We start from the raw sequence: 25742 nt of genomic DNA, 5'->3' as shown, positions 1-25742 counted from the left end.
AGTAAGATAAAAATATTTGCCAGAGGAGCAGAGTGGGGGAAGGGTATGTAGAGCTAGATAGAAACATGAATTGGTTGGACCAACTACTGTTCAAATTATTAATGACTACAAATTTGTTCATTTAGCCCTCATTTGTAATGAAAGGCATACCTCATTTTATTGTACTTCATTTTATTGCACTTTGCAGATACTGCATTTTTAAAATTTTTTAACAAATTAAAGATTTGTGGCAACCCTGCATTGCCAGATGATGATCAGCATTTTTTTTTTTTTAACTGAAGCACAGTTGATTTACAGTGTTGTGTCAGTTTCTGGTATACAGCACAGTGATTCAGTTGTGTGTGTGTATATATATATATACATACACACATACTCTTTCTAATGTTACTTTCCATTTTGGTTTGTTACAGGATATTGAATATAGTTCCCTGTGCTACATAGTAGGGCTTTGTTGTTTATCTTTTTTATATTTAACAGTTTGTATCTGCTGCTGCTGCTGCTAAGTCTCTTCAGTCGTGTCCGACTCTGTGCTACCCCATAGACGGCAGCCCACCAGGCTCCCCCGTCCCTGGGATTCTCCAGGCAAGAATACTGGAGTGGGTTGCCATTTCCTTCTCCAATGCATGAAAGTGAAAAGTGAAAGTGAAGTCACTCAGTCATGTCCAACTCTTGGTGACCACATGGACTGCAGCCTACCAGGGTCCATGGGATTTTCCAGGCAAGAGTACTGGAGTGAGTTGCCATTGCCTTCTCTGAATTTGTATCTACTAATCCCAAACTCCTAATTTATCCCTACCCCACTCCCTTCACCCTTTGGTAACCATGTTTGTTTTCTACATCTGTGAGTCTTAGAAATAAGTTCACTTGTGTATATTTTAGATTTCACACATAAATGATATTATAGGGCATCTGTCTTTCTCTTTCTGATGTACTTCACTTAAGTATGATAATCTCTAGGACCAACTATGTTGCTGCAAATGACGTTATTTCATTCTTTTTTATGGCTATGTACTTCACTTAAGTATGATAATCTCTAGGACCAACTATGTTGCTGCAAATGACGTTATTTCATTCTTTTTTATGGCTATGTAATAGTCCATTGCATACATGTACTATATCTTCCTTATCCATTTATCTGTCAATGGACATTTAAGTTGCTTCCATGTTTTCCATGTTTATGGCTATTATGAATAGTGCTGACATGAACATAGAGGGGTGCATGTACATTTTTGAGTAAGAGTTGTCTCTAGATATATGTCCAAGAGTAGGATTCCTGGATCATATGACAACTCTTTATTTTTTGTTTACGGAAACTCCATACTATTTTCCATAGCAGTTGCATCAATTTACTTCCCACCAACAGTGTAGGAGGGTTCCCTTTTCACACAGGCTTTCCAGCATTTGTTATTTGTAGACTTTTTAATGATGGCCATTCTGATCGGTGTGAGGTAGTACCTCATCCTAGTTTTGATTTGTATTTCTCTAATAATCAGCCTAGAATTCTAAGTCCTAAAAGATGATGGTGTTAAAGTGCTGCACTCAATATGCCAGCAAATTTGAAAAACTCGGCAGCGGCCAAAGGGCTGGAAAAGGTCAGTTTTCATTCCAATCCCAAAGAAAGGCAATGCCAAAGAATGCTCCAACTACCCCACAATTGCACTCATCTCACACATTAGCAAAGTAATGCTCAAAATTCTACAAGCAAGGCTTCAACAGTACATGAACCATCAACTTCCAGATGTTCAAGCTGGATTTAGAAAAGGCAGAGGAACCAGAGGTCAAATTGCCAACATTCACTGGATCATCAAAAGAGCAAGACAAGACCAGAAAAACATCTACTTCTGCTTTATTGACTACGCCAAAGCCTTTGACTGTGTGGATCACAACAAACTGTGGAAAATTCTTAGAGAGATGGGAATACCAGACCACCTGACCTGCCTCCTGAGAAATCCGTATGCAAGTCAAGAAGGAACAGTTAGAACTGGACATGGAACAACATACTGGTTCCAAATCAGGAAAGGAGTACATCAAGGCTGTATATTGTCACACTGCTTATTTAACTTGTATCCAGAGTACATCATGAGAAACGCTGGACTGGATGAAGCACAAGCTGGAATCAATATTGCCAGGAGAAGTATCAACAACCTCAGATATGCAGATACAAGGCAGAAAGCAAAAAAGAGCTATAGAGCCTCTTAATGAAACTGAAAGAGGAGAGTGAAAAAGTTGCCTTAAAGCTCAACATTAAGAAAACAAAGATTATGGCATCTGGTCCCATCACTTCATGGCAAACTGATGGGGAAACAGTGGAAACAGTGGCTGAGTTTATTTTTGGGGCTCCAAAATCACTGCAGACGATAACTGCAGCCATGAAATTAAAAGATGCTTGCTCCTTGGAAGAAAAGTTATGATCAACCTAGACAGCATATTAAAAAGCAGAGACATTACTTTGTCAACAAAGGTCTGTAGAGTCAAAGCTATGGTTTTTCCAGTGGTCATGTATGGATGTGAGAGTTGGACTATAAAGAAAGCTGAGTGCCAAAGAATTGATGCTTTTGAACTGTGGTGTTGGAGAAGACTCTTGAGAGTCCCTTGGACTGCAAGGAGATCCAACCAGTCCATCCTAAAGGAAATCAACCTTGAATATTCATCGGAAGGACGGATGCTGAAGCTGAAACTCCAACACTTTGGCCACCTGATGAGAAGAACTAACTCATTTGAAAAGACCCTGATGCTGGGAAAAATTGAAGGCAGGAGAAGGGGATGACAGAGGATGAGATGGTTGGATGGCATCACCAACTCAATGGACATGAATTTGAGCAAGCTCCAGGAGTTGGTGATGGACAGGGAAGCCTGGCGTGCTGCAGTCCATGGGGTCCCAAAGAGTCAGACATGACTGAGTGACTGAACTGAACTGAGCAATAAGCCATTTTGAACATCTTTTCATGTGCCTACTGGCCATCTGTATGTCTTCTTCAGGGAAATTTCTATTTAGCTCTTCTGCCCATTTATTGATCCAGTTGTTTGTTTTTTGTTATTGAGTTTTATGAGCAGTTTGTATATGTTGGAAATTAAGCTCTTATTGGTTGCATCACCTGGAAATATTTTCCCCTAGTCCACAGGTTGTCTATTTGCTTTGTTTATGATTTCCTTTGCTGTGCAAAAGCTTATAAATTTGATTAGGTCCCATTTGTTTATCTTTGCTTTTATTTCTACTGCCCTGAGAGACTGACTTAGGAAAACTAGTACATTTTACCTACTTTCTCTTCTAGGAGTTTTATGGTGTCGTGTTTCATATTTAAGTCCTCAAAACATTTTGAAATTACTCTTGTGTACAGTGTGAGGGTGTGTTCTAATTTCACTGATTTACATGTGGCTGTCCAGCTATCCCAACACCACTTGCTGAAGAAACTGTCTTTTCTCCTACTCTTGCCTTCTTTGGTGAAGAGTGAGACTGTCAGCATTTTTAAGCAATAAAGTATTTTTAAATTAAGGTGTATACATTTTTTTTAGATATAACGCTACTGCATACGTAACAGACTACAGTATAGCATAAATATAATATTTATACACACTGGGAAACAAGAAAGTTCAACTGACTCACTTTCTTGTGGTATTGGTCCCATTGCAGAACCAAACCCACAATTTCTCCAAGGTATGCCTATATAAGTGTAGCATTAAAAAGCAGAAACACAATCATTCTGAAACTGATAGGGCTCCAGGGACCTTTGGAGGTGCCTCAGGGCCTAGAGGCCACCATGGATAACAGGCAGGGATGTAGGGGAGGTGAGGCCCTCCATCTCCACTTTAATGGAGCAAAGCAAACTTTATCTACTTTATATGCTATGGGTTCACTCTAAGAATTCAAGTTCTGCTCAGGGAAAAATGATATCCACTTAAAAACACTACAATAAAAACTGTCAATTGATCAAAAACTGACCAAAGATAAAATATGCTAGGAAATACAAGTGAAAAATTCACGTATCTATATGAAATGTAAACACTCAAGTACTAACGAATTAATTTCAACCTAAGTTTAGTAACCACTAACAGCCCTGCACTATGTGTGGTATGGGTATACCAAAGACGTCTAAGACAGAGTTTCTGCCTAAAAGGTATTCTGAACTTCACTGCCAGTAAGATATGGAAACAAGAGGTTAAACAAGTTGACCTAGTCATCAAAAAGTTAAGCAAACTGTCCAGAAAACAAGTGCTGCCACACTTTAGTGATGTGAAAGACCGATACTATATAACATAACTGAAGAATGGTTAGACCTACACAGAGTCTGGAAAGGTGGAATGGGGTTGGCAGACATTTTCAGTCAAGGCTCAGGGAACAAAGATTCAGGCTTTTGGGGGCCAGGTGGTCTCTGACCCAATCAACAAACTAAGTCATTAGCATGAAAACAGCTGAAGACAACAGGTAAACAAATGGGCATGGTTGTGTTCCAGTGAGGCCTTGTTTATAAAAACAGGTGACAGGCTATAGGTTTTTAATCCCTGAGCGTTTTCAAGGAATAAAGGGGAGATCAGCTTGGCTAGAGCAGAAGGATTTTTGAGAGGGAGAGATGAGAAACAAGGATGGGCAGGCAGGGTAGCAGTCAAACTGTCCAAGGCTATAAATGCCAGTCAAAACAGCTTGGAAATATTCAAGTGATGATATAATAAGATAAAAAGAGCTCTTCAATATTAAACTGGAGCTGATATGAAGGATGAGAGGGGGAAGAAAAGCTGAAAAACACAAAGCCATATGTGAAGCATAAACTAACTAAAAATGCTTAGTTTTTCCTGCCATCAGCCTGAATTCCTATTCTATGAGAAAGAAAACGTATCTGGAAGCACTGCCTCCATCCATGTGCGAGGCTGTTACGAGGTCTGCCCTTTCCCATCATTTCCCCGCAAAAATCCTGCTTATTTATTATAACATGTGGGATAGGAAGGTTTCCACTAAGAAAATAAAACATGTGAAAATAATTTCCTACCTTTAGTAACTTGTTTCAAGGCTGATGTAGAGGGTGTCTCAAGAACACTGTCCTCTGAGGAACCTGGAGCTGACTTTACTGCGGAAGGAGTCCCTCTGGTCTTCGCAGGAGAGCTCAACTTTTTCTGAGGGCTTAATTTGCTTTCATTCTCTTTTATCAACAACTCTGACGCAGAACCACCACTTTCTCTGATCAAGAAATTCTCCATTAACTTGCTTCCTTGTTTTAATGAATGTCTGAAGGCTACAGCGGTGTCTGTTTTGGTAGCCAGATTCTTTGAAGAGGAGGAAGCAGCAGAGATGGGTGGTGACTCTAAGGCAAACTGCAACAGATGATTCCTTGAAGCAGAGAAAACACAACAGATAATAAAGATGTCAGCTTACATATACACAACTTAACCGACATAAGCTGTTTTCTCAATTAACATTTGTTTCTGTGAAATACAGAACTTACTGCATAATGGCAACCAGTGTTTCTTCTAGAATAAAATACAAAGCAATAAACCTGACTTTAAAAGCAGTTAATCTGTCTATAAAAGATAACAAAGGGACCTGAGATTCTGGCCATGGAGAATAGCTTGTATGAGACTTACTCTCCAATCACAAGTAACTTTAAAATTTCAACAAAACATACAAAACCATTTATAAGCATGATCTATAATCAACACAAGGCTACTATCCCTGAGACAGAAGAGAAACTTGAGGTGATCCATCATTTCCACAAGAATTTCCCATGGAAGCATGCTCTGGGAGTTGGGTATTAAAGTCAAAACAGGGACCACTGATCTCTCTGGGTAGAGGGAATAGAGATTAGAGTTCTGGACAAAGGATGCTAGGACTGGAGGCACAGGGTGCTGAGCAGGGAGTAGCCACAAAATACCCTAAAAATCTGCTGAGAAATGCTCCTTAATTACTGATCATCTCCAGGGCTGCAGAAGCATAAGACGAAGTCACAGAAGACCTGACAGGAAGCAGATGTCATGAAGCTGAGATTCTCAAGGTCAGTACAGGGAAACTGTTGGAATCTGAGCCCAGCCAAACTTGGGAGACTCTGGTAAAGATTCTAGACATTCAGCTGAAACCCCACAAAGGCTGTACCTTAAGAAGAAGGATCCTCCTCTAGAAATAGAAACAAAAGTGAAACAGAGCAAATCTAACAGAAATTAAACCAGGCCTTGACGGAATAAGTGAAGAGCTAGAAATTTAACTGCCTGTCAGAACAAAATTCAACATCTTTCAAAGGAAGACAATTCACAGCCTCTATAACATTTCATTCATAATATTCAACACATATTTAAAAATTACTAGGCATGCAAAGAAGACATTATCCACTAACCAAGAGACAAAATAGTCATTAGAAGCAGATCCAGAAGTGATCTGAGTAGCATTAGAAGAATTTCAAAAGAACTCTGACCAATATGTTAAAGAAAAAAGAAAAAATAGACAAATGAATAAAATAATGTATACTCTAAGAGGGAATTAAAATCCATCCCAAAAGGATAAACAAAGAAAATGAAATCTAGGCAAACATAACCAAACTACTGAAAAAAATACAGAGAAAATCTTTTAAACAACCACAGAAAAATAAGATATACTACCTCTAAGGCACAGTTCCTCAACCTTGGCATTACCAATACTGAGTCAAATAATTTTTTGCTGTAGAGACTGTTCTGTGCCTTATAGATATATCAATAGCATAACCCCCCTAACTTCAGACTAGGACAACCAAAACATGTCCAGACATTACCAAATGTTTCCTGGAGAAAGAGGTAAAAAGAAAGCAAAATCATTCCCAGTTAAGAACAATGGCTCTAAGGAAATAACAGTAAGAAATATCATTGACTTGTCAACAAAGACTAGAGAAGAAAAAAGATAACAGAATGACATCTTAAAAGTAGGTAAAAAATCAAACTGAATCCTATTCCTATTGAAAATATTCTTCTAGAATGAAAGCAAAATACATTCTCAAGCAAACAAAAGCTATAAGAACTCCTCATCAGCGGACAAGAAATACTGCAAGAACTGTTCCTGAGCACAGAGAAAATGATTATAGATAGAAGCATATAAAGTGTCAACAAGAATCAACAGCTCCAGAAAAAGAAAATATGTGGCTAAACACAACAGTATTGACTTTTAAAATACACTAGCAATGTCTTAGGGAATTTATAACATACATGGAAGTAAAATAACTCAAAACAGCAAAAAAGAGGAATTAAATAATGCAAAAATATTACTGTAACCAATTAAATACAATGATACATACATACTCCAACTGAAAGACAAAACCTGTCAGACTAGATTAAAAAATAAAATAAAATACAACTATATACTATTTAAAAGAAACCATTTTAAAAAGATGCAGAAAGATTAGGGGAAAAAGGATGAGAAAAGATGTACTATGTAAATAAATACAAATCAAAAGAAAGTCAATGTGACAACACTAACAACAGACAAAATAGATATTAAGGCAAAAGCATTGAGAAAGAGGTGCCTCTCACCTTGACAAAATGATCAATTTAATCAGAAGCCATAAACTCATAAACTTTATTCATTTCATAGCATAGCTTCAAATGTATAAAGCAAAAATTGACAGAACTAAAAAGAGATATAGCCAGTTCACAATAATTGTTGGCTTAAATAAAAGTGCGTATGCATTTAAACACACCACTCCAACAAAACAGACAAGAATCAGTAAAAATACAGAAGATCTGAACCAATCCAATTAACCAAATTGATACAATTAACAAATTAAAAACATCATATCTCACCAATGGAGAATATACAATATTCTCAAGTATACAGGGCACATTCAATAGCATAGACCATGTTCTGGGCCATAAAGTAAATCTCAAGAAATTTACAAGGAATGAAATAATTTAGTGTATCTTCTGTGACCACTGTGAATTCACATGAAACTCAATAATGAAAAAATAACTAGAAAATCTCCAAATGTTAAGAAATGAAGCACCACACTTCTAAATAATTCCTTAAGTCAAACAACAATGAAGATCAGAAAATATTCTGAATTGAACCACAGCTTTGGGGTTCACCAAAACAGTCATTAGTGAACAATTTATAAGTTAATAGAAAAACTGAAAATCAATGTCCTAAATTTCCAATATAAAAGGTTAGGAAATTAACAGCAAATTACACCCAAAGAAGATAGTAATAACAGATACTAGTGAAAAAGTAAACATACAAAAGAAAATTGGTAAAGCCAAAAGCTGGTTCTGTGAAAAAATGAACAAAATTAGGAAAGCCCTAGCAAGAACAAGCAAGAAAAATGAGTGAAAATACAAAACACAAAAGCAAAGAATTAAAAGGAGATATCTAAAACCCCCACAGAAATTCAAAGATAATAAGAGGATATTATAGATACTTCATACCAATAAACTTATAATTTTAGATGAAATAGACAAATTCCTTGAAAAAGACTACTCATCAAAGCCAACAAAGAAACAAACAGAAACTTGAAGAGTAGTAGTATATATTAAAGAGATTCAGATATAATTAAAAACATTCCTACAAAGAAAATACATCTTTGTGAGGAAACAGAAATAAAGTAAAAATAAAGAACTGCAATCGTTACAAGTCTTTCTCTTCTAGGATCTGGGTTTGGTTCAAAGAAGATTCTCAGAAAAGCTTTCATCTCATTATAACTAAGTAAAAGGCACACTTATTCAACTGCTGGATAAAACGGTCACTTATAAATCACTTCCAAGCTACTACAAGGGTACACATTTCAGCAAAGTGTCTATCCTAGAGAGAACTCCTTTTTGTTTTTATTCACAATCCAGATTCATCTTACTCTTCCAATTTGCTCTCTTATTTCAACACATGCCAAAAAAAGAACGTGGCAGAGAGTGGCACCATGGCAATAATAATGTTATGCTTCATGCTAAAGTCAAAATTCATTAACTTTTCCATGTTCCTGCTAATTTCAGCAGTGGAAATCAGAGAGAACAAAACAGTTTCTATATCCTTATGAATCTTACACTATAGTAAAGGAACAGAGAATAGACACTCTTAACATAGGTAAAAAGTACTATAGGGGGAGAAAAAAAAGGAAGCCGACAATGAGGAGGGGATGATACTCTTTACAGGATGGTCACAGAAGATCTCACTGAGAAGATGCCTATGAAAAACAGAGTCCAGAGAAAGTGGAGAATTCGAGGATGTGAACATCTAGGGAAACACTGTTTCACTTTTTAAGTACAAAGTCTCTAAGATCAGAGTGTGATCACCATGTTTGAGAAGCAGGGAGAGGTCACTGTGACTGGAGCAGAATGACCCAAGCGGAGACAAGCAGGTGAATAAGTCTGGGAGCCTGCCCTGTAGGGCCGGGAGGACTCCCACAGAGACAAACAGTTTTTACTTCAATGAGACAGGAAACTACCTCTGAACAACATGCAGTATGACCTACTTTTTATTTTCAAGGATCACTTAGGTTTCTGTCCCTAAAAGAACTGAAAGAGGACAAAAGAAGAGTTAAGAAGGCCACTAAGAAGTTATCACCGTACTGAGGCTGACGCTGGCTGGGAGAGGATAATGTTGGCACAGTGAGGGAAAGTTGTCAGATTCTGCAGCGACAGCAAAGATAGAGCCAATGGGATTTACTGATGAAACAACAGAGTGAGTGTGAAAGAGAGGGGTCAAGAATGACTTTTTGGCCTAAGCAAATTAAAGGAGGGAGCTGCCATTTACTAAGAAAAGGAAGACTGTGGAGCAGCAGATTGGGAGTGGGGTTTGTGGGGGCAGCAGAGGGAACCAGAGTTTAGTTTTGGTTTTAAGAGGTCCAAGCAGAGGTAAGTGAGATAAGCAGTTGGATACACGAGGCTGATATCTTGGAAAGAGATCTAGCTGAGAAGCCATTCATGGCTTCCAGCCATAAATCTGGAAGCCATGAACGTATAATTGGTATTTATAAAACCATGAGACTGTTTATGGCAATTTACATAACTTAAAAATGAGCTGTGTGAAAATATTAATTCCAAAACTGATATTTAAAGTTGAATTGCTAATCTTTCCTTCAATTTCCATTATTCCTATATATTAAATTGAGTTGGCATTACAACACCTCACAGCATTCATCACTAACATTCAAAGTGGATGAATTGTGGACTTTCAAAATAATTGTGACTCAATAAAATACAGGAAAATCTTGCCTGTTAGTTAACTATACAATAACTTCACCTTTCCAAAATGTGGCTAAGAATCAAAAGTGAAAACAGGTCTCTGGGTAAACATGGGCAGTCATAAAACCCATGCAATCAAATCCATGGACTTTGGTAACTAGTCCAAGTCCCTGTAAATACTTGTTATAATCCAGGACATGCAACCTGGGACCATTTGGTTAAACAGGCAGAGGCCCACCAAGCACGAGTTCTCATCAGCTCCACAGGGTGTGCACATACATCTATCAGAGCAACACAATATAAATACATAAAACATATAGGACAGTAATGATAGGAACAGTTTCTTAGGTTCCTGTGTTTCAGATACAGTACTATGCTGGGTATCTTTTAATATATCTCTTCATTTCTAATCCTTACAGCAATTTCTCAAAGTGTCCAGAATATTATTCCCATCTTTCAGATGTGGAAAAGAAGCTAAAAAGGATTAATATCTTGATCACACTCATATCAAAACTAGTAGGGTCTGAAGTCTGTGCTGATGTATGGCAGCAACCATCACAATATTGTAATTATCCTCCAGTTAAAAATAAAATACAATTAAAAAAAAAAATCAAGTAGGGCCAAGATGGAAACCTAGTTCTGCCCGAATCCAAACTCAGTCTGCTTTAAACTATACTATAAGGAAAGGTGAAATTATATTGTACATCCTCTTTGTTTAAATTTTTAAACTTGAAATAAGCACCTGGAGAAAAATTCATACCTCAACAGTGGACAAACCAAAGCAATAAATGATGCTCTACATGCTGAAGCTGTAAAAATTATAATACACATGCAGACTGGCTGCTATGCAAAAATACAAAAACAACATTTTCTTACTTAGGTCAAGAATAAAGTTCCACTTAGACAACAACATTCTAAATAAATTTCCAAATAAATACATTCTAAATCTGTATTTAAAAATCTAATAAATATATTCTAAATGTTGTATATAAATAAAACAATTTCTTAAGAGTGTTATTTTAAATAAAACAGAATCACTGGGGGGAACAAACTTGTTCCTTGAAAATAAAAGGTAAAAGAAGAAAATATAAGATCTGCATGTCAGCCCTGTTCCCAAAAACCTTTGGAATTATTTCTAATACTCTTTTGGTATTTGGTTTAGAAGATTAAATTTTTAAAAATTATAATATCATAAAATGGCAATGATAGATGGGAAAGAGAGGAAGAAATAAAATTAACAAACTATAAATATCTTACATTTTATTCATAAAATTAAACTTCCTCCCTCACTGATCTTAATCAAGATTTCAAACAAGTAATGAAACTGAATAGCTTGAATTGTATCCCTACTAATTTTGCAAATTAAGCACTTTAGATATGACAAATGTCCAAGAAATGTTCACCATGAGGCAATTCCAAGAAGGCAAATGGAGAAGCAAATGATAAAATCCATCCCAAATCTACAGAGAATGCTTCCTACCTCACCAAATCCACTATAAAGAATACTTAAATACCCTGTTTCTTCAGGGAGGAGAGAAGAGACTGCAATCATTCCAAGGCTTCCCTTTAAGTTACCAAAGGATCTATGAACCCGATAACTTCTCTTCAACAAACAGAGGCTGTTCTTTGTAACACTCCCTGTTTCCTAGCAGGGAGGTTGTTAAGCTTTCAATACCAGCTGAGGAAAAAAAGAACCCATGAGATACAATTTTACCATATGAGGAAAAAGCAAACAGTCCATCAATTCCTTTTCTTTTTTAATCCCCAATCAGTTCGTTTCTAAATATACAGCTCCATCTTTTCTCATTGACTTCAAAATCTAACTGATGAAGGACTTTGAAATAAGAAAAGCAGGACTTCCTGGATGGCTCAGTGGTAAAGAATCTGACTGCCAATGCAGGAGACATGAGTTCAATCCTTGGTCCAGGAAGATCCCACATGCTGTGGAGCAACTAAGCCCACGCACCACAACTATTAAATAGCCTGTGCCCTGGAGTCCCGGAACTGCAACTATTAAGCTCACCTGCCACAACTACTGAAGACTGTGCACCCAAGAAGCCAGTGCTCCACAACAAGAGAGGCCATCACAATGAGAAGTCCACACACTGCAACTAGAGTAGTCCCCGCTCACCACAACTAGAGAAAGCCTGTGCAGCAACGAAGACCCAGCACAGCTCAAAATAAATAGATAAAAAGGAGAAAAGCTATCACTTTAATTATGAGCATCAGAGAATCTCAGAGTATCTTAATCTAGGAAAGTATACCATCTTCTCATGACTTTGCTTAAGGAAATAACCAGCTAGTCAATTTCTAGAATGCCACATTAGGCAAGTTCAAAGGAGTAAATCTAATCATCTTTAGGATGCAAACCAATGAATAAACTTGCAATTCTATTGAAAGAAATTTCTTTACAGTTCTGGGAGCAATGTAATGTACCTCTAAGAATATTCCAACAAGCTTGGAAGTCATTGAACTTAAGTATGTAGCCACCTAGCCATTAACTAAACACAGTACAGTTCTACTAAAATTTCTTGCTTGGCTTGAATGATTAAAAGTAAGTCAACATATCATCTGATAAACCATGCCTTTTAAAATTCCTCTGGGTGACCACTCACTAAACACCATCATGCATTTGACAGTTAAGAAGTAAAGCTACACATCATAGAGCACCAGCAATGACATATTTCACGTTACACATCATTTTATACATGCTGAGCAAATCACAGTAAGGATTAGTGGATTAACATATAACAGACACAGAAACTGTAATACATTTATGTGTGTACACATACCCATGCATATGCCACCCAGCTCTGTCCACTGAGAGGGTTTAGAAGCAATGGCACCCCAGTAATAATGAGCATACCCAGCTCCAGATCCTGATTTCTAAATACCATTCCCCAATGAAAGGAACCAGGGCTCCTTGGGAACCTAGCTGATTCTAATGCTGGGCACAAAAAACAAAAGATGAAGCTGAAGCATTTCTGAACTACTCAAAAGTAAGTGCCCAAATTTACATTCTAACTTGTTTTTCATACAGGAGACTTTCTGTTAAGTAAAGGAAGAGACTCTTATTATGATCAGATTGTTCACATGTGATTAACGACTATGGTCGCATCCTTTCTTTTACCCCTAAATATGCAACACTGCATTCCCTAATTCTCAAAAGTTCAAAGAGCAAAGGGAGGAACACATATCAAAGGCAAAAGCAGTTAGGGATTAGTCACAAAATTAAATCATACCGTGCAAAATTCAAGTTTTTTACCAGTTCATCTAAAACACGGTTATTTTTCAGATCAGGCTCTGTGACTGTCTAGAAAAGAAAAACAACAGATGGAAAAAGGTCAGCAACAATACTTAACTTGTCATAATCTCATTTTTGAAAATGTGTGCCCCATCCTCCTGAGACTCCTCATCCCACTAAGTCTTCCAGGAAAGCCTCAAAATAAAGTTCATTTATCTCATACTAATACGGAATTTTAAAACAGTGAATCACTATCTGCTGACTGGAAGTCTGATTCAAAACTCTCCGAAGCATCTGATAAAAACATATGCACTCTGTACTGCCTAAAATAAAACCTAATATGAGCAAGAATCCTTCTTCAAAATGGCAGCACTGTTTCCCTCAAAATTTCTCCTTCAAAGAACAGAGATGCTCTTTTAAGCAGTAATGCAGGAGGAGACTGAGGTGCTCAGAGACTTTAAAAACAAGAATGGTGTTCAGGAATGCAAGAGGTAAACAATAAACCCGTAGTTATTTAGCATGAATAATGAATAGCATGAATATTTTGCATACAGTTAATCTCGGTGATGATACCACCTTGAGGACAGCAACATCCCTAGTTGTTGTAATGAGATTAGCCTTGAAAGCAGAGTGAATTCAATGACATCCTGACACCAACGACCTACCAAACTAGAACCGAAACCCTTTAACTAGCCCCAATGTCCTTTCCACCAGATTCTACTTCTTTTTCTTTCTTTACTCCTACCTCCATTTCCTTTACCTTTTTACCTACAACTTTTCACCTACACCTATTTCAACTACATGAAATGTTTCGAAAACTTTAACAAATTTTCTGGTGTTTTCCCTGAAGGTCTGATTTGGGCAAGAGGTAAGGGGCCAGTTAAACTAAATCTCTGCCTGCTGCACAAATACTACAATATCAATCCTTTGCAAATAAATGATCCTTCCATCAGATTTTCTACCCAAGTTGAGAAATTTTTAAAAAATGAGGAGCCATAAAAAACATAGTTCATAAATTTAAAGTGTGCTATATCCTGATCTTAAATTAGCTTTTTCTTCCTAAAAAACATTTAGGTTATCAGAAATCTTAATAAACAGTTGAACAAAGCCCAGTTCTCCATACATGTATTTTAGAAGTCTTTTCTGAAAATGTTTTTGATATAGCTTAATTCAATAATCATGCATCTTCCCATGGCTTATGTGTATACATAAAGCAGCAATATCTGCACCAATCAGTTAGCTTTAAAGGAAAAAAAGAAAAGGAAAAAACTCACCACACAACAAGTTGGACATTGTGTTTTATAGGACAGAAATTTTCTTATACAAAGAGAACAGTCTGCAAAAACACAAATGCAACATAATCAATTAGTTAAGCTGTATAATAATATTGGAACCTAACTTCTAAAGTATTTACATGGTGGCTCAGACGGTAAAGCATCTACTTGCAATGCGGGAGACCCGGGTTTGATCCCTGGGTCAGGAAGATCACCTGGAGAAGGGAATGGCAACCCACTCCAGTAACCTTCCCTAGAACATTCCACGGATGGAGGAGTCTGGTGGGCTACAGTCCACGGGACTGCAAAGAGTCAGACACCACTGAGCGACTTCACTTTCACTTTCAACTTCTAACAAGTTGATTTAAGCCCTAGAATATTTCCACCATCTAAGGTCTATCATTATAATCTTAAAATTCTAGTACAGGGACTCTAACTACACACAGTTGCAAATATGACTTAGTAGCATTCTTGGGAAAGCAATACATATCAAATAATAGTAATCCTGAGTCCCTAGCACATCACAACTCTATAAGCAACATGTATCTCTCTCTGTATCTTCCATTTGTAAAATGAAGGAAACATAAGGTAAGAACTAGGATAGTTTTGTATAAACAGGTCAGATATCTCCACTGCCTAGCATTCTAAAATATAAATTTTGAAACAAGATCTATACATATGTTAAGAAATAATATATACCAGATTATCAAATTAGGGATTTCTACATTCTAACTCTGTAAATAAGGTCCTTCATCCTGCATTTAACAAACACTTTTGTAGCAAGCACTGTTATAAGGAAAGGTTTTTGACCTCAAGGAAAGCAGTGAGGCAATTACATACAATTCAGTGTATTAAGGACAATGTACTAAGTTTTAACAATTTAAGTAGAAACTGGCATGAACTCAATTCTTCACACCCAAGGCAGTGTAAAATTATCTCCCAAAACCTGGCAAATTGAATGGTACTGTACTAGTAGCTAATGTGCTAATAGCACAAATTCACTTTAGTGAAGGGGATCCATAGTGGCTCAGGCAGTAAAGAATCTGCCTGCAATGCGGGACACCCAAGTTTAATCCCTGGGTCAGGAAGATCCCCTGGAGAAGGGAATGGCAACCCACTCCAGTATTCTTGCCTCGAAAATCCCATGGACAGAGGAGCCTGGAGGGCTACAGTCCATGGAGTTGCAAAAAGTCAGACATGACTGAGGGACTAACACACACACACACACACACACACAGACCCCTTAGTGAAGTGGTCTAATAGGCTCTATCCCCAGTCATACTGAATCAATGAATTGTGACCAATAAATCACATCCATAATACGTGATTCTGATTGAATAACAATTATTTTTTAAAAATTAATATGTTTTTGTTACTAGGTTGAACCATAAGAAACTTTATGGTAAGTCAAAAGAAAAGAGACAAATATTAGCAATTTCATTAACATAACATTGTGCACTTACTGCGTGCTCAGTTATAAGCATGGTAAATGTATTAACACTTTCAATCATTACAGCAGCTCTGAAACCCATTTTATGAGAAGGAAAACACAGCATAGAGCTTAGCCAACTTGCCCAAGATCATGGAGTTAATAGGTGGCAAAGGCAAGTACCGGAGTCCATGCTTTTAACATACTTCTAACTAATTATTTAAAATATTATAACCTGCTTATAACACATACTTATTTTATATACCTATATAGTACCAATAAGTATCTAATCAGTACCTCCACACGTACTAGGGTATGTAAAATGAGGCCACATCTTCCTCTTCTGCATAATCTGATATGTGTTTTCTTCTGAAATATGGAGACCAGACACTAGTCCAAAGTAGATGAAGCCCTTGGCTTACTTTCAACTTCCAAGTCTACTATCAAATATGTGCTGGTGAACTGCAGACCAGCATAATTTATTCTCCAGTGAGCAACCATATTTCAAAGTAGAGCAGCTGAAGGCCTTCGAACCATGTATTCCTAGGTGGCTTTATTTAAATCACCTGTGTAGTTTGTTTTTCCACCCACAAAGCTCAACTGTGAGTCATGTGTATAGGGTGGGGGAGGGAAGAGTAAAACAATGAAATAAAGGGTAGCTTCACAGAAACAAGCAAGCCCAGGGAAGGAGGTATTTCTCATCTCCAGCAGGATACAGCCGTCTGCTGGCTTTTATGTATCAGAAGAGCGTAGCATCCTGACAATAAAAATCAAGTTTCTAAAACTTAAACCAAACCCTTTGGCATGTGATCTTAAGGATTTTATGAGAAAATAAACCATCTCAAAAATAATTTTGAAGTGTCCAATTAAAAAAGAGAAAATCCATGGAGTTGCCAGTCCAGGTTCGATGCACGATGCTGGATGCTTGGGGTTGGTGCACTGGGACGACCCAGGGGGATGGTACGGGGAGGGAGGAGGGTTCAGGATGTGGAACACGTGTATACCTGTGGCAGATTCATGTTGATATATGGCAAAACCAATACAATATTGTAAAGTTAAAAAATAAATAAATAAAGTAACAAGAACAGATCTAAAAAAATAAATAAATAAAGTCAAAAAAAAAAAGAGAAAATCCAGTTCCAAGTTTGAAAGGAATAGGAGATCCTTTCAAAGCTGAGGAAAGCTGGCTGGCCTCTGCCTCCAATTCCAGTGTTAAGTTGACCAGTGAGCTGATAAGAGAATAACATTCTTTCAACTAACAACCAGCACTCCAGCATTTCTGTAAGTGTGCTGCTACTGCTAAGTCACTTCAGTCGTGTCCGACTCTGTGCGACCCCATAGACGGCAGCCCACCAGGCTCCGCCGTCCCTGGGATTCTCCAGGCAAGAACACTGGAGTGGGTTACCATTTCCTTCTCCAATGCATGAAAGTGAAAAGTGAAAGTGAAGTCGCTCAGTCATGTCCAACCCTCAGCAACCCCATGGACTGCAGCCTACTAGGTTCCTCCATCCATGGGATTTTCCAGGCAAGAGTACTGGAGTGGGGTGCCATTGCCTTCTCCGTCTGTAAGTGTGGTTCTGCATAATTGCATGTCCTTTCCGTATATGTAACTATCTCTCTTCTTCCCCGTCTTATTTCACAATGCTGCCTCATAAGAATGAAAAAGAAGAATAACACTGATTATTTGTCTGAAAGAATATTACATTACCTCTTAATTGAGCAAACGTCAATAAATGGAACACTTCACATTTCATTTTTTTTTTAGTAAAATTAAATTGCTTTTTATTCCAATATAAGCCTCAATTAATTTAGTGAGTCAAAATTCACAAAAGGAAAAGAAAAATGACTGCTGGTTCATCTCTAAAATAGTGGTAATTTAATAGTACCTAAACCCAATGATTTCATCTAGCAGTAAACATTTGAGCATCTCCCACTATCAAGTCAGAAAAACTGAGCAAGTGCAAAGCAAACTGGCACTTGAGCAGATCAATCTATTAGTGAGAACATTTCTCATTTAATGGTGTTTTATGGATTGGAGTAAACCCAGGCCCTCTCCCCGTAAAAGTATTCTTTAACAACATGAATTTGGATCAATTTAATTGCCCCACATTCTGCCACTGCACCTCACTCAAACCTTAATAGCAGCAGATATGCAAATGTAGTGTTTGTTACCCATACTGAAAAGGCTACACATAGGAAAACAGCATAAAAGAATTTAAAAAGACAAATCCTGACATGTTTAAGCATCAGCAAAGTGGCTAGGATTCTGAGTCACTAATTCCAGTCAATCCAGGATGACAGCAGAACATGACAGCTAAGTTTGGCTTCTACTAAGCTCTGGGGGCTTTTGTGTCATTAACACAATTATAGACCCAGAGCAACTTTTAGTCTTGAGGGAACCTGTGACAATGGGTGATTAGTAGAAAAGCTTACTGAATCATGACAGGTAGAGTATGAAAAATAACCACTCATAAAATAAATTATCATTATTGGAAATACTCTCCACCGACTTCTTAGATAAAGAATGACATCAGTGATAACTGTATGTGACAAAGAAACAAGAAAAAAAGAGAATGGAAGTAAAGACCAGTTTTTCAGCTAAGTAGGGCTCACGCAATTCCTTTAAAAAGTCATCTTTCTTCCCTAAAATGACATAATTAAAATCTACAGAGTAGACTTCCATGTCTGTCCAAAAGAAAGTAACCAACATTCAAAGTCACTCTCCTTCTACCAAACAACTAAAATACTGGGGGAAAATATGAAAAAAACTCTCTACTTTCAGACTTTGGACAACTATAGAAATGAGAGAAGTTCTACCACAGCCCAAGATACCTGCCCATAGGCAATTTCTTGACCATAGCACAGGAAGGAAAGCCAAAGGCCCATCAGTCTTGCTAGCTGAGAAAACAAAGATCAGAGTTCAGGGCAATCCACGCAGCTATAATTCACACAGCAGAGTACCAAAAAGAAAGAAGCTACATATATGTAAAGACCTCCAGAAACATGCCTACATATCTACTCAATTCTATGTCTGAACTTAAATCTGCACATATACAGGGATCCATGAGGCCAGATAAAGATCAACTTCCAGGGAAAGAACCATAACTGGAGTGGTAACAAAGGGCCAAGAGTTCATAAAATTTCTAGCAGCTGGTTTGCAGAAACCTCATTAAACACTTGAGCGTTGAGTAGATACCCCAGAGCATCATACCTTAGTATGAGAGTAGATTAGCCAGAGCGAGTGGATGATGTCAGAAAGACGGCAGAACAGGAAGCCAGCCACTGTTTTCCCCATGGTAACACAAATCAACAAGACAGAAACCAACTCCCTTTGTGAGAAATATGGATACCAGTTCAGATGCTCACATACCCCAAGACAAGCACAAAATCAGCCACATCAAAGCTGGTAGGAAATATGTGGCCCTCACTTGCCAGAGTTCCTATCCTTGGCTCAGCACCATATAATCAGAGGGAGACTCACAACTCCCAGCTTTTCCCAGGGGAAGGGGAGAGAGAGAGAGAGAAGACTGAATCACAGATGAAATGTTCAGACTTCTCATAGGGCTGCCCCAGGAACTGGTTTCCACCATGCCTGAATCAAAGCACTGATAAGAAAAAGAACCAGGTCAGAGTCACTGAGAACAAAGGTTTGGATGAGGACTCAATCATTCACCATTACTCCTCCCCTGGGAGTAAAAAGGAAGAATTCCCAGCTCTCAGCTTCTCTTTAGGGAAGAACATGCATCCAACATTCCCACTTTACAGCAGGCTGCCTAAGAGACTTGTTTCTATCTCACCCAACCCATAGCACTGAACAGACTTACTCCAGAAGGTAGAATATGAAAGAGACTAAGGAGAAGAGAAAAGAGCAGGGCCGCTGCTCCAGAGGACCCACAGTACAGATGGAGGCTCATACAGCTCAGTGGCTTCTCCTTCGGAATCAAAGAGAAGAGAGAAAGATGCGACCAGTATCTCAGCTTCTCCAGAGACTGCCTGAGGGACTGCTTCTACTTTGCCTGACTCAGAGTGCTGATGGATGCCTGGGGGCCACCAGGAACAAAAGACAGCTGAGCAGTTTGCTGCAGTTCCAGAGGCTGTGCAGTACCACAGATATAAGAAGAAGCAAAAGATGATATACTGAAGACAACACCATTAAGATGTTCAGTTCAGTTCAGTCGCTCAGTCGTGTCCGACTCTATGACCCCATAAATTGCATATTAATTATCCTCAAATGGATCTCTAGATTTAGTGCAATCAGGAAATGGCAACCCACTCCAGTACTCTTGCTTGAAAAGTCCCATGGACAGAGGAGCCTGGTAGGCTACAGTCCACAGGGTCACAAAAGGTCGGACACAACTGAGCAACTTAACTTCACAGTAAACATCCCAGCAGGCTTTTTTGGGAAAGAAACTGACAATCTGATTCTAAAATTTATATGAAAATGCATACAAAATGCAAAGATCCTAAAAGAACCAAAACAATGTTGATAAAGAAAAACAAAGTTGGAGTAGCAACAATACCTGACTTGAAGACTTACTAAAAAGGCTACAATAATTAAGACAGTGTAATTCTGGCACAAGGATATAGACATAAAGAACAATAGAACAGAGGAGAACCCAGAAACAGACCCACATGTAAATTCCCTGGGGCCATATTGACTGACATGGAAAGAACTCTATCTAGTGACAGAAATGTTCAAGCTTAACCATAATTGTTATATGGTATAAACATTTGTTGAAACTCACTTGTACACTTTACTGCACACTTGAAATAGATGCCTTTCATTACATGTAAATTATACCTGAATCAAGAAGATTTTAATACAGATTTAGAAACAATCCCCAAAACTTATGTTGGTTCCTAATATGAATCCACCCTAGAAGGAAACTAAGACTTATTAAGGCCCTATAATGTGCCAAACCTTGGACTCGCTACATCTGACTCTCCCAACCATCTCCTAAGGCAGAAACTACTCTCTGGAGTTTCACATTCGAAGAAATGACGGGCATTTGCAAACTCACCCACCTAGTTTAAGTGAAGAGCTAGTCAAGCTTAGCTTATCTCTCATGCTCATGTTGCTACCATATGTCTTCTTTATGGAAACTTTTCCACCAAAGCTACTGCTGCTGCTGCTGCTACTACTACCCATTAAAGCCATTTTTAAGCCTAAATTTTTTTTAACTTTCCAACACAAACCAACTCAAAGATAGAGAATAAGAAAGATCATAAGCCTGCTGCTGCTACTGCTAAGTCGCTTCAGTTGTATCCGACTCTGTGTGACCCCATAGACGGCAGCCCACCAGGCTTCCCCGTCCCTGGGATTCTCCAGGCAAGAACACTGGAGTGGGTTGCCATTTCCTTCTCCAATGCATGTAAGTGAAAAGTGAAAGTGCAGTCGCTCAGTCATGTTGGACTCTAGCGACTCTATGGACTGCAGCCTACCAGGCTCCTCCGTTCATGGCATTTTCCAGGCAAGAGTACTGGAGTAGGGTGCCATTGCCTAGATAAGCCATAAACTGGACACCCAGATACTGAACAGGACAGGTGCACCCCTGTGTACTAAATACATCAAACTGCAGTATAAAAGATGCATACATACTAGACTCACAAAGAGAAGTACAGACACATTTCAATACCTGAGTCTTTCCACCATCACAAAGCAAGTTAAGTGATAAAACTGTCTGTAATACTCTTCAGTGGGAAAACTCATCCACCAGGGTTTTTAAACTTTAAAATTATACACCAAGGACTAGTTGGTTGAACCACCTATCTCTTACTCTGTCAAAAACAAAAATTATGAAATTTAAAATCTAAAAAGTGCTGGACAAATAACCATATATAGTGATCAAAATCTTCATTCCCATAAATGTTATAAAAGGCATAAAAGTATCCAAGACGGAGATAGTGGAAAGACCTTCCAAAAACTTCAAGACAGAGAGGTTAAAAGTGTACTTAAATAATAAATATGTGTACTTATCTTTGGTGTCAAATTAACACTACTTTATGTAAAAATCACATTTTTCTAACTCAGAGAAACAATACATACTTACAGTTATGTGAACACTGAGGAATCATCATTGCAATGTTGAAATATTCAAAGCAAATTCCACACCGCAGCAAATCATCTACTTTCTGAAATACAAAAATACATATATACCTATCAGAAAGCCACCAAGATTGGAACATCTGCCATTTGGAACATCTGCCACAGAATTCTTTCTCCATCCCCTAAAAAAACAAGTTAATAATACTTCTGTGTCATATATATAAATTTAAAAGTTAAGTCCACGTAAACTGCAAGGTAGAGAAAAACCTCCTCCATATGACTTATTCAGATTCCCACTCCATATTGCCAGCCCTTTACAAAAAAGAGGCCTACTCTATTCTTATTCCACTTGCCATGTGTTTCCAGCTTCTATTCCAAGCCTTCTCCTCTTCAGACCCCACTCCCCGGCCTACAGTCACTGCTGGGTGAAAGGTCCCAAAATCAGGGAATACCACAGACAAACATCAGAAAGTATCCAATTAAAACCCTTGCTTCACAAATGCGTCCACGTGCATCCAGAGCAGGCTACTGCACGGTGCACATCAGTCAATCAGGACTAAACTTCCGGTTTCCCTGCTGCCTGTCAGCCCAGTGCTTTCTGCATGGTACCACACGGTGGAGTCTTACCTGCTCCACAACCAGGCAAGTCGTTGTTTCACATACTTTTTGAAACATGTGAGTGTCTGACCTAAATTTAAAAGTTGTTGTTAGTTGCTAATTCATGTCCAATTCTTTGTGATCCCATGAACTGTAGCCCGCCAGGCTCCTCTGTCCATGGGATTTCCCAGACAAGAATACTGGAGTGGGTTGCCATTTCCTTCTCCAAGGGATCTTCCAGACCCAAGGATCGAACCCACTTCTCCTGCTTGGCAGGTGGATTCTTTACCACCTGGAAAGCCCAAATTTAAAAGTACAGACAAAAAGATTAATTTGAGAACAAATATACAATAATAATACATAACAACAGAACTATGTAGTTTAATAGTCTTAGGAGGTCTATAGCATCCGTATGCCAATTTTACAGATGAAGCCTATAGAGATTACAAATGGAGTCAAATCCAAGAAGTTGACTCCATGGTGATTCCAAATTTTAAATACATATACACATTGTGAGTATGTGTGTGTATAAGCAGACGTGAGAAGAACTGAAGGACGATAAGAGAAAACATTAAACAGCGGTTCTCTCTGGATAGTAGGATGCTACATAACTTTCATTTTCTCCTTTATCCTACCCTAAATTTTAATTTGTTCTACTATCTACAAACAAACATCTATAATCTGTCAAAAACAAATTCCTGGAACAATAAACTCAGAGAAATAAACATTCAAATGCCCAAATCTACAATTATTTTGGGTGGTAATCTAGATGCAAAAAGCTAGAGGACTGTGCTGAAAATCAGTTAAGAGCAGACGCAGAACCAGAAGCCAAAGACCTGGCACCTGGTCTATTTGCTTCCTTCACTATTGCCATCCTCTCCTAGAGGAGTGGTTCTGCCAGATGTGCTGAGCAAGATCCGTGGAAGGTGACACCACATCCGATGAGCTATAACATTCCTGTACAAACGTCCAGTTCAGTGGATGCCCTAAGATTTCCTCAACTTAGAGAAAGTAGAAGCGGGAAGTACAGACTAGATGAGAAGACTGAATCATTCGAGCAATGGTTCTTAAGTTTTCTGGATCACGGATCCCTTTGAAAAATAAATGAAAATTATGAATTCTCTTCTTTAAAAAAAATACATACAGAAAACAATATATCAATAATTCCAAACACCAAAGTTTTTCCATGGATCCTCAGTTAGAAATTATGGATTTGGGGTTTGATTTCTATTCATTATAAGAAAGAACTCCAAATAGAGCTACTTCAGGAAACAGCTAATTCTTTGTCCCTGGAATAACAACCCACTCCAGTATTCTTGCCTGGGAAATCCCATGGACAGAGGAGCCTGACTGGCTATAGCTCATGGGGTCACAAAAGAGTCACATACGAATTAGCGACTAAACAACAAAAAAACCTTCAATCAATAAGCAAATAATTTTTGAGCGTCCACGACGTGCCAGGCATTGTGTTAGGCACCGGGAATAAACCAAACAGGATCCCCACCCACATACATCAACTCATTTAACCAATTATATGAACTATTTCTGTCTCCAGTTTATAGTTGAAGAAATTCAGGCTCAGCGAAGTTAAGTAACTGAATCAAGGTCACACAGTTATATAGGAGGCAGAGACTAGTTAAACACACAACCACTGGAACTCAATATATGCTTTTCTCCACTGTACATTGGTGCCAAGGCCACCACAAACGCAGAACCACAGCTTTCCAAAATCCTTCCACGATGTCAGCTTTTCACTATGGGGTGATCTCAAGTCACCAGGCACTTCAGATGACACTGATGACAGCAGATATTCACCTCTTTCAAGTCCTTTCACTTTATCCTCAAACTCATCTTATGAGTGAGTGGGGCAGATACCATAATTCCTAGTTAAAACGGAGCAACAGAAGGAGAACGTGATCCTGCTCAGTCACACACTGAAATAATCACAGAATAAGATGAAAAACCAGGCAACTGATTTTTAGCTAGTACAGCACAGTGTATTCGCTCTCGATCAAACACTGTAGGAATCCAGGCCTCACCACTATTGTCCATGGAGCAAAAATCAATGTTATTTAATAGTAAAAGACTTCAATAAAATGAAAGGCTGGTCTAAGCGAATCTAAGCGAGAATCCAGATGTGTTTGAGAGAGAAAGAGATGTATAAGAGTTAAGAGTTAGAACACAGTTAGGGAGGACTGAACGTAAATTAGCACTAGGCTTCTTGAGCGTAATTAAAAGAAATGAAAGGAAATGTAAAGGAGGCCACCTGCTTTGCTAGGTGATTAAATAAATGTTTTTTGAAGCAAGATCCACCCAAACTCTGTCGGGTGTCACTGTGGGAGATTCTCCACTAAAGTACTGGGAGAGTTTACATAATACTTGACACGCCGTGAGCCCTGAGAAAAGATTAGGTGTCACTGTCATTTCCACAGTTTGGAGTAATGTTTCTCTCAGGATCATTGTTGTTGTTGTGACTGAACCGCAGAGTATCTCGTTCAATACGACGGCCAATCTCGGCTCACCATCAGTGACCGAGGCCTGTTCCCGGCACTTGCCAGAGGAGGAAACAGGCCCAGCGTCACGCGAGGGCAAGCAGCGGGGCAGAGCCGAGTATCCTGGCCCAGCTGGCCGCTGGCGCCCGGTTTTTTCTCCTCCTCAAGGTGGGACTGGCCTCTCGCGGTCGCCCAGACGGCCCCGACCTCCCCAAGGCACTCACCTTCATGACTGCCAGGGCCGGAGGCCACCGGGGCTCGGCCAGGGAGTCCATGGTCTCCTCTAAAGAAACTGAGGGGGGTCCGCTACCCGCTGGTCTCCCGCTCTCCTCAGCCACTCGAAATTCCCCGCGCTACCGAGCTACGTCATCAGTCCGCGACGCGCCTGACGCGTTTGCAGAGCATGCTGGGAGTTGCAGTACGTGGGCGGAGAGCAGCCAAAGATCTTATTGCTCAAGCGCCACCCTCCCACAACGGCTGTGTGCGCACCTGTGTGGTTAAAAAGCCCGCAGGCGGGTTTTGTAGTGCACCTTACTAAATGAAT

General features: G+C 38.8%; 1 protein-coding gene across 15 annotated transcripts in view; it reads right to left on the bottom strand.

Annotated features, from left to right (window-relative positions):
* RAD18 (RAD18 E3 ubiquitin protein ligase) overlaps window positions 1–25538 on the bottom strand; it is a 111923-nt gene extending 86385 nt beyond the window's left edge. For 12 of the 15 annotated variants that reach the window (XM_086366591.1, XM_086366593.1, XM_086366595.1 and 9 more), the window contains exons 1-5: window positions 25423–25538; window positions 22114–22195; window positions 14635–14696; window positions 13359–13429; window positions 4983–5320 (exon numbers count right to left, since the gene is read on the bottom strand). In XM_086366591.1, the coding sequence (XP_086222717.1) occupies window positions 4983–5320; window positions 13359–13429; window positions 14635–14696; window positions 22114–22195; window positions 25423–25473 (604 nt within the window). In that variant the 5' untranslated portion in view covers window positions 25474–25538. The remainder of the gene's footprint in view (window positions 1–4982; window positions 5321–13358; window positions 13430–14634; window positions 14697–22113; window positions 22196–25422) is intronic. The other 3 variants (XM_086366601.1, XM_086366604.1, XM_086366605.1) reach the window with 1 other exon arrangement.
* Window positions 25539–25742: the final 204 nt, after the last annotated feature.

This window comes from Bos grunniens, chromosome 22 (genome assembly GCF_055505025.1).
Source record: "Bos grunniens cultivar Pamir isolate PY7600 chromosome 22, Bosgru_T2T1.0, whole genome shotgun sequence".
Lineage (NCBI taxonomy): Eukaryota > Metazoa > Chordata > Mammalia > Artiodactyla > Bovidae > Bos > Bos grunniens.
This window is presented reverse-complemented; position numbering and strand designations above follow the sequence as displayed.